The following is a 9,687-nucleotide window of genomic DNA, read 5'->3' as shown; positions in this document are numbered from 1 at the left end:
CAGCGAAGGCTAACCACATCAAGTGGCGGGTAACATAATATCCCTCTTGAAATGCCCTTATTTCAGCAACGGACGGGGATGAAAACAAAGCCAGCACATTAGTCTTATCCAGGAGCTCTTTAGAGAAATAGTACTAGATTACATGTCCCCAAGTATTTCCATTTCTTATTAATTATTAATCTGTGCTTTGTTATTGTATTAATCTTGATTAAATGGTCAAAGATTATCAGTCATCTACAGGGCTCTGTGGGGTATCAGATGAAAGTGAATATCTTGTTTTGCACTGAGTTACAATAATCCTCCTTCAGCAAACTGTATTCTTTTGATTATACCCCTATCAGTAGGTCAACTGCTGTGTTTATCAATATAGTACACCCAGTCTCTCAGGTTAGAGGTCGGAATTTCAATATTCTGTTCTGTTTACATAGAAATAAAGCTGACTCATGGATTTGAGATTTAGATGCCTGTATCACTTTCGATGGAATTTAAACATTGAGCTGCACTATAATACCAGAGACTGATGATGAACCCTTTTGTAAAATGGCAGATGGTCTACATAATTATTGACCTGTAATTAATGTTTTTTTTGTTATTGTTGTTTAAAATATAAATATATTTTTCATAAACTTTGGTAATCTTAATCCTGTCACAAATTATATATATCAAGGTATATATTTCAAGTTAACTTAATATAGGCCTGAATAATCATATTATGCAGTGTCTTATGTGGTGTTAAAGGTGTGAAATAACAGAGTGAAGAAATATATTTCTTGAGTTCATAATTTATTATAGAAATTGAAAAATAACTTTTAGAAAAGTCATGAGCTGGTGTTTTCATAACATTTTGACAAATAAATTAGTGGCCACTAATAAAGAGATAGCAGGTATCACAAAGTAAAACTGGTACAGAGACAAGGCATTTGTTTGCAAACAATACAGGCAACATTTTCAGGCAATATCTTCGGCACCAGTGTCTCATCACAGTCACTACTTTCATGAACCATTAAGAACACCTTCAAGGTGCAGATAAAAAGCGCATTTTTAAAATGCAGTTCATCACTGAGACGCCGTTGCAAGAGTCTCTTTGACTTGTGCTTGGGAAAAGGCCCCAAGAATTTTCTAGTGCGCAGCTCCATCACTGTGCTGCATCCCTCCGTGCATCATGTAGCAGGTCACTGCGCATCCCTCAGGGCGAGCTGCATCAGTGGATGACATCTCCGTAGTCCAGGCAAGTTTCTTTGAGCATTTTAGCCAGGAGCCCTTAGCTCATCTCCGTGTCGTTTGCCATCTGCTCTTGAACTTCCTGTTAGCCAGGTGTCAGTGTGCTGACAGACTTATATGCTGGGTCAAAACAACTCGTCACGAGTCGATATAGAACAGTCAACGGAGTTTCAGCAGGTTCCTAACCATCCCTGCGATCCGCAGAAACTTGTCCTTCTTGCGCTGTTTCAGGGCCATTAAGGCTTTGGCCGTCTCCTCTGGGTCCTGTGCGTAGGAGAAGATACTCCTCACCCGCTCCTCCGCCTTCATGTCTCCCGTTTTCTGGAACAGCCTCATCAGAGCGTCCTGGTTGACGTTCTCGAAGATGTTACCCACGGCCTTTTTGCGGTGCGCTGTGTCAAACCGGTTCCCGTGAGAGGACGGGCAGACGCGGTGACAGTCCGAAGTTACGTAAGAAGACATCCTTGCGTTTAGTTGTTTTCGCGTTTCTTGTCTGTTCGCGGCAGAGGCTTGGTCGCCAACTCTCTCAGCTGAGTTGGGTTGCCGGCTGCTTGTGTGCTCTCTGTGTGTGAGTGGAGAGCCTAGTCCCTTGCTGGAGCTATTTATACAGTTGCTGTAGGCTTCCCGGCTGTCAAGTCCCACTTGCACGGCTGACGTCACAAGTCCTACTACACGCCCACAGAGAACCAGCGAAGCTAACGTGCAATGTCCTACTCCAGCACAGCTGTAAGCTGCAAGCAAGAGACCCGCATCGTGCTTGCCAATAGCCTACAGAAAAACATGGAACAGGCAGGCTGAGAATCTAAAATGTTTCAAATGAAGGTTTACCCTGGAAATAGCACTTTAGGCATGGGCTAAAATGTTGTATGATGCACTCAGAAACATAACTTGGCTCAACTAAAAAATATTCCCTATTTTGAGATGCCAGTAGGCCTAGGCCTGCCTTGTAATCTACTAAAATAGGCAATTTAATCCACAGCGTTTCAAAATACACATGCAATTGCCCAAGTATGAAATCCATAGACTAAAATGCAAAGGAACATATTTAAAGGAAATATTGGGTACTGTCAGTCACATCTTACACAACTAGCATAGGCCTATATAACCTGTGCTCCTTTTTTTACATTCTCCATATATTTTATATATTTTGGCTTATGTTTCTTTGCAGAGTAACACATTTTGCTTGAAGCAATTGCTTCACATCATGCATGAGCATGAAGTGACATACTGCATTAAAACATCCAGCATTTGAAGATTTGCCAAGACTGTTTTACATCGATACATTGAGTTCTTACCTCGCAGTGACTCCTGTGTCTGTTATCAATAGACTCCATCTGTAAAGCTAGCGTGCACCCTCATTACTCACACACAAACAACTATGTCTTACTTGGCAAACTTACTCTTGTGCCAAATACATGATGGGAATCACCAGTAAGTTGTTCTATTTTTAGTCATGGCCCACATGTTTACCGAGAATAACACCCACTCAAGTTACAAACAAATAGATCTCAAGTCAAGTAGGCTACTTTTAACTGACTTTGTTGTTTCCAAAACTCCAGTCTTTATTGTCCAGAACCAGTGCAATAATTGTGGGGTTTTTGTCACACGCGAGAGGCAAGGAAAAAATGTTTGACGTGTTCTTATTAGATCTCCAGGGTAACATTTATGATGAAAGATGTGCCAGGCAAACAGATGTGTGGAATGCAAGTTGCTTGCCATCGATGATTGACAGTTACCTTCTTTCCCCCTTCTCTCCCAGCTGTCTGTCCACACTGTCTCGCCACCGCATACGGTCCTGTCCTAGACTGGCATGGCAGTTAAGACTGGAGCCAGGGAAGAATGGGGCAAGGTGCGGAAACGCTGTCAGGGGGAGAAGAAAGCATATTTATGACCTTAAAGTACTCAAGAGTTCAAACTCAGACACAGAGGGGACAATAAGATCTTGTGGGAGGGGGAAAAGGAAGTGCTTGCTCGAGTTGCTTAGCCAACCCTGCCCAGTAACATAAGCCAAGTGTCCTTTATTAATCATAACAATGGCGGTACCAAATTTAGTCTGGGGTCAGAGGTGACTCCCAACAGTCCGGCCAGCGGAGACAATACTCTCTCAGCGCAGACCTCTGGAGCCAGACAATGAAAAGCCCTCAACCTGAAGATGTCAGTTTGCCTCTCAGCACACCATGAAATATGTCCGCAAGATAGAGGATTCCAGTATCCAGCCTGCAAACAGTGCCAAATTGTTTTATGGTGTTCTAGAGTTGGAGTTGTTTAATTTTTTTGTGTGTGAAGCAATACTGAGCATGTTTCAAATACTTTAAATGATGCCTATCGGGATTAAGCCAGTCATGCGTTTCATTAGGGCCACGGAAAGCTGTTATACTATTACATTGGACGACTGCAAAGCAAACCTTGAAGTCTTATCTCTCAGGCGGAAAATGAAATAAGATAAGAAGTTGACAATGTGCAGACATGAGTGACTTTCCCATAATCACCATCGATTGGCGACATGTCACAGCGGAACAAGCAGGAGTCACAATGTCTCTGAATAAAACAAATTGAATATTTTCTGCTCTTTTTGTCCGTCTGACCTTGTTCTGACCTTGTTGTCAACATGCTGTGTGACCATATGCGCTGCTTTTCTCTGTGCCACCTCTGTCCTCTGCTTTGAGGCTCGCAGTTCTAGGAAGTGAGCACATTTTTTCTGGTCCCCTGGGTATCTGACCTCATCTGCTGAACTTGCAGCGGGCCCGTTGTGAGCTAAATACTAAATTGGGTCTTCTTGTTGAAGCTGTGAATGAAATATTAATTTGATATTGGCTAACCCATCACATTATCTCTGGGTTATCATAGATAAGTTCAGAACAGTTACGTAAAGTGCCTGTCTGCATGCTGTGAGTTCACAGGCGATAACAGCTAATGGAGGGATTGATTACGAGGTCAAAAAGCTGCAGAAGATTTCTAATGGGGGAGACGAATGCTGTAGTAATGATAATACTAATGTGTCCTAATAAACAGGCACAATATTGAATTACTTTTGTTTTGAGTCGGAAAAATAAAACGGCTCAAAATAACTTGTTTAGTGTAACAAAATAAATGTTTCAGTGCCTCCAATGTGAATAACCTGATCGAATTTAAAATGTTACGTAAACAGGGTTTCTGGTGTACAGCTAGTGCTTTCAGTATGCACATACTGTTGTTTTTTAGAATTATGCAAAACATAGCAAGTATAGATGATGTTGACATCAAGGAGGTCACCATGTACAACCCAGTGCTCCAGGAATGTGAAGCTGTAAATCAGCTGTGAATGAGTAACAGGCCGAGATAGAGGGAGGACACAACACCCCAGGAGTTTATCAATATCGGCTGGACTGGAGTGTATAATCATTCTTTAATAATGATCTTAATGGGGGTCAATTTTAGAGCATTCACCGAGTGTGGGAAGCGGGGGGGGGGGGGGGGGGGTTGCCTTCCAGAAAACAACAGCACTGCAACACAACAGGTGAATTTACAAGCCAATTAAAATGCATCCCCACTGATGGAGCCATGAGAAGCCAGAGCCCAGTTATGCGTTTTATGAGAGTGTGAACCCCACCTCAAAGTACAGCACCTGTTCTGGATTCCCCACATGCGTTTCTTACTGGAATCAGTGGGGCTAGCTGTAGGGGAGAGTGGGGTGATTGGTGCCAGTGGGGAAGTTGTGCCACCCCCTATTTCTAGGAAACTATAGAAGAAATTGGTCATGTGACCACACATTTTTGAAGACTCAACCATTTCAATCATCCTGCAGAGAAGAGAGCCTCATTGCATGAGAGGTAGGCACATTTAAGTTAAAAGAACTGTTTTTTGCCTTTCAAAGTAAAATTTCTATGATCATGTTTTTTTTATTGTTGTGTCAAAACAGTTATAGACAAGTTTGAAACATTTCACACATGTTTTAGTGCTTTGGTAAGCTACATTATGAGTCTATACAGGTAGCATGATGTTAGCTCAAATCTGATGGATGATGCATTTTTTCCAAAATGGTGGGGTTGGGGTGATTTGTGCCAAAGGCCCTGGGTTAAGTTGTGCCAGTGGCACCTCCACTTATACTCACCCCCACTTATAAATAATGTTTTAAACATATTATTTTATTGTAATTGTGCATTTTATTCTTACATTTTATTACTAAAACTATGTGACATTCTTTATTTTAGACCAAAAATAGAAATATACCATCATGCCACACAGTGTTATAAGACGAAGACAGGCAGGGCATACTGTATGGAGAAGGAGCTGGCAGAACATATAAAGGCACTAGCAGTAATGTTTCACGGTCTAAGTCCATGAAATGCTGTGAACTTCACACACACACACACTGACCAGGAAGCCTGGGAAGGAGAGGGGGAACATCATCTCTAGGTAGTAGCAGTGGCAGAGTTGACATCTACACAACCACATCCAACCACCTAAATCTGCTGTAAACTTCTCTGATCAACAAAACTTTAATCTCATTTCAGGTATGACTTCCCTCCACACAAGATCTACAACATGGATGAAACTGGTGTGACAATGGAAAATTACCTTTGATGTGCTCGTGTGGCGCAATAGGCTTGTAGAAAGTTGGCCTTTGATGTTGTAAAATAACTTTAAATAAACCTTAAATTAGTAATTTTGTATTGAATTTGTCTAGCTTTTATAAAGCATTACAGTGTCTGAGATCAAAATATACTGTTTTACTTCAATAATCGATGGCACAATTTACCCCAATGCATTCTCTTCAAAGGCACAACTTACCCCGCACCGGGGGCAAGTTGTGCCACAAGACCACTTTTTTTCAGAAAGCTATATCTCTTAAATACTATATTTCAGATTGAAAGTTATTGTTCCCAGAGATGCACCACATCCTGAAATATATGTTCATATTGTAGTTGGAAGCATTACTATCATGGCCTCCCTTTAAAGTCACTTTAAGTAAAAACTGGCACAACTCACCCCACTCTCCCCTAAGTGTATTTATAATGAGTCGGTTACTGGACGTTCTATTGGGCTGGTTGTGCAACAACAGTAAAGGCCTCTGGAACTGGAGAGACCCCCCACCCTCACAGTATTATGGTGTCATTCAGAGTTGGAGCAGGAACACAAACAATCCTGGGTTTCCCTCCACAACAACCTCCACCCGTGCCACCAACCAAATCGCCAGACAGTTCCTCTTGGAACATGACTGATATACCATTGGTGCCTACAATGGCTGTCTGTCTCCAAGTATTCATCAACAACTGGAGTAACAACAGAAAAAACTAGAAATGCAATTCCGAGGAATTACATGAGGGAATGCAATCTGCTGGTTAGGGTGTTGGTGGGGTTGTTGAGCTTGCTGCTAGCTGGTTGGTAGGGTAATTGTGATACCTGCAAAGGTGCTTTTGGAGTAACCAAATTTGAATCTTGTGTGACATGGCATTCTTGAGATATCACACTCAAGGTGTTTTTGACCTTGACATTTGACCTTCAACCTCCAACATCAACTCACTTCATCTTTGAGTCCATAAAAACACTCGTACCAAATTTGAAGCATGTACGTCAAGCCGTTCTGGAGATATAATGCTGAATGCATGAGATATGGCTGGGACTTTTATTTTGACACACAGGAAACACTTTAACAGGATGTGTAGTTCAGGTAGAGCTAGAGTGTATGCTTAGAAGCTGAGACAGTTGGATTCCTCACAGGTGACACCTGTGCCAGTATTCTGATTAGCCTGGGAACTGCTCTGAGAACTACTTAACGAGCGCAGCTGGCTCTATTATGACATCACAACCCCCATTCAAGTCTATGGGGGAAAAATACACTTTTAATTACAAATATCTCAAAAAGTATAAACTTCTCAAAAATGAAAAACGGATAGGACGGTAAAGCCTTGAAAGATCTACGGAACGGTGTTTCAACCAAATTTGTACATTAAACAGTTTGGGCTGAATAGCGCACACAAAAAGGTAAAAAGAATAATAATAATAACTAGAAATGCAATTCCAAGGAATTACCAGTGCATGAAAATGCTAAAGTTGTGATGTAAAATATCATGTATAGTTAAAACAGATAATACAGAGATGGTTACTACGGTGATGCTAGGATAGACATGGTGGTTGCATAGCTTAATAAAAGTTGATAGTTTAAAAGTAGACTGTTTAAAAGCTGAATGTAGATAGTTTAAAAGTTGTTGATAGACTGTAGATAGTTTAAAAGTTGTTGATAGACAGCTAGTTTAATAGATAGATTAATGATAGTTTAAAAGTAGACCGTTTAAAAGTTGAAGGTAAATAGTTTAAAAGTTGTTGACAGCAGAACGGGCAAGCGAATGGTTGTGGGTAAGGAGAAGTTACCCTTCCTGGGGCGCAAGCTAAGGTAAGCTAACTGGCTCATTTGTTTTGGTTGTGGGTAAGGAGAAGTTACCCTTCCTGGGGCGCAAGCTAAGGTAAGCTAACTGGCTCATTTGTTTTGTGTTTGTGATGGACTGTGCCTAGGTTGATGGTACTTGGCTAAGGTTCTTTAAGGTTTATGGTTCAGTCCGCATCAACGGGACGGACCGACCTAGCCAACTTAGACCATGCCTAGGTTGGTTAAGGGTATTTGGATGCTTGTTGTGGTAATATGGGGCAGCATGGGGCGTAAGCTAACTGCTAACTGCTGGCTAATTTGTTTTGTGTTTGGGATGGGGCCTAAGCTAACAGGCTAAGCTAACTGGCTAATTTGTTTTGTGTTTGTGATGGGCTGTGCCTAGGGTGATGGTTGGTTGGCCAAGGTTTTTTATGGTTATGGTTCAGTCCACATCAACGGGACGGACCAACCTAGCCAACCTTGACCATGCCTGGGCTGGTTAAGAGTATTTTGGGTATTGGATATTTCAATGTGGTAATATGGTGGCAGCATGGAGGGGAGTGTCTCCAGGACGCTGGTTTCACTGTTAAGCCTTCATGAGGTGTCGTGGGCCTAACTTAACGAAACATCGGTGAATGAGGGTGCCCACTTGATAACCCCAATGACATGCCGCATACTATATAGGCTACTGCTGTTGGATAGGCCATTTGTATTGTGCTTGTGACCATTTGTTGGCGGATTTGTGGGTAGTGTGCTTTTTAAAGTTAAACTTGAGCAGGGGCTTCTGAATGTGTTTTTACCTTGGATTTTGGCACAAGGGATTTTAACATCTAATCCTGTGTATTAATGTAATAGCAGTTATGCTAAGATTTTTAACTATGCTAACCATGCTACTTAGCTAATGTTTTATAGCAGTGCTAGCAATGCTAACATGCTAACCATGGTACTTAGCTAACTTAGCTAACATTTTCTAGCAGTTTAATGAATGTTGATATTCAAATAGTTTAATGGCTGTGTATAGGTAGATATTTGACGATAACTAAAAGTTGGAATGGCTCTGATGTTTGCTAGCAGTTATGCTAAGATTTTTAACTATGCTAACCATGCTACTTAGCTAATGTTTTATAGCAGTGCTAGCAATGTTAACATGCTAACAATGCTACTTAGCTAACTTAGCTAACGTTTTCTAGCAGTTTAATGAATGTTGATATTCAAATAGTTTAATGGCTGTGTATAGGTAGATATTTGACGATAACTGAAAGTTGGAATGGCTCTGATGTTTGCTAGCAGTTATGTTAAGATTTTTAACTATGCTAACCATGCTACTTAGCTAATGTTTTATAGCAGTGCTAGCAATGCTAACATGCTAACCATGGTACTTAGCTAACTTAGCTAACATTTTCTAGCAGTTTAATGAATGTTGATATTCAAATAGTTTAATGGCTGTGTATAGGTAGATATTTGACGATAACTAAAAGTTGGAATGACTCTGATGTTTGCTAGTAGTTATGCTAAGATTTTTAACTATGCTAACCATGTTACTTAGCTAATGTTTTATAGCAGTGCTAGCAATGTTAACATGCTAACCATGCTACTTAGCTAACATTTTCTAGCAGTTTTGATAAACATGCTAACTATGCTAGCAATGTTAACTATGTTAACCATGCTACTTAGCTAACTTAACTAACGTTTTCTATCAGTTTTGCTAAACATGCTAACTATATTAACCATGTGACTTAGCTAACCTAGCTTATCATTTTTAGTAGTTATGCTAACTATGCTAACTAGCATGTTAACAATGCTAACATGCTAACTATGTTAATTATGTGACTTAGCTAACCTAGCTAATCATTTTTATCAGTTATGCTAACTATGCTAACTAGAATGCTAACAATGTTAACATGCTAACTATGTTAACCATGTTACTTAGCTAATCATTTTTAGCAGTTTTGTTAAAAATGTTAACTAGCATGCTAACAATGCTAACATGCTAACCATGTTACTTAGCTAACTTAGCTAATCATTTTTAGCAATTTTGTTTAAAATGCTAACTAGCATGCTAACTATGCTAACATGCTAACTGTGTTAACCATGCTAACTAGCTACAGTGGATAGGAGTC

General features: G+C 40.5%; 1 protein-coding gene across 1 annotated transcript; it reads right to left on the bottom strand.

The window, feature by feature from the left end:
• Positions 1–766: 766 nt before the first annotated feature.
• On the bottom strand, positions 767–1,805 carry tcima (transcriptional and immune response regulator a). The gene has a single exon (XM_076269687.1). The coding sequence runs from the start codon at positions 1,681–1,683 to the stop codon at positions 1,381–1,383; it is 303 nt and encodes a 100-aa protein (XP_076125802.1). The 5' UTR covers positions 1,684–1,805; the 3' UTR covers positions 767–1,380.
• Between the last annotated feature and the right edge of the window lie 7,882 nt (positions 1,806–9,687).

This window comes from Alosa pseudoharengus, unplaced genomic scaffold, assembly GCF_046254945.1.
Source record: "Alosa pseudoharengus isolate Yale_2024_CS ecotype anadromous, Long Island Sound unplaced genomic scaffold, YU_APseudo_1.1 YU_APseudo_1.1_scf_6, whole genome shotgun sequence".
In the NCBI taxonomy this organism is placed as follows: Eukaryota; Metazoa; Chordata; class Actinopteri; order Clupeiformes; family Clupeidae; genus Alosa; species Alosa pseudoharengus.
The sequence above is the reverse complement of the archived record's forward strand: the minus strand, read 5'-3'. Positions and strand labels throughout refer to the sequence as shown.

Coding starts and splice junctions, on each gene's coding strand:
- tcima (XM_076269687.1), bottom strand. CDS start 1,683: ATGTCTTCTTACGTAACTTCGGACTGTCACCGCGTCTGCCCGTCCTCT.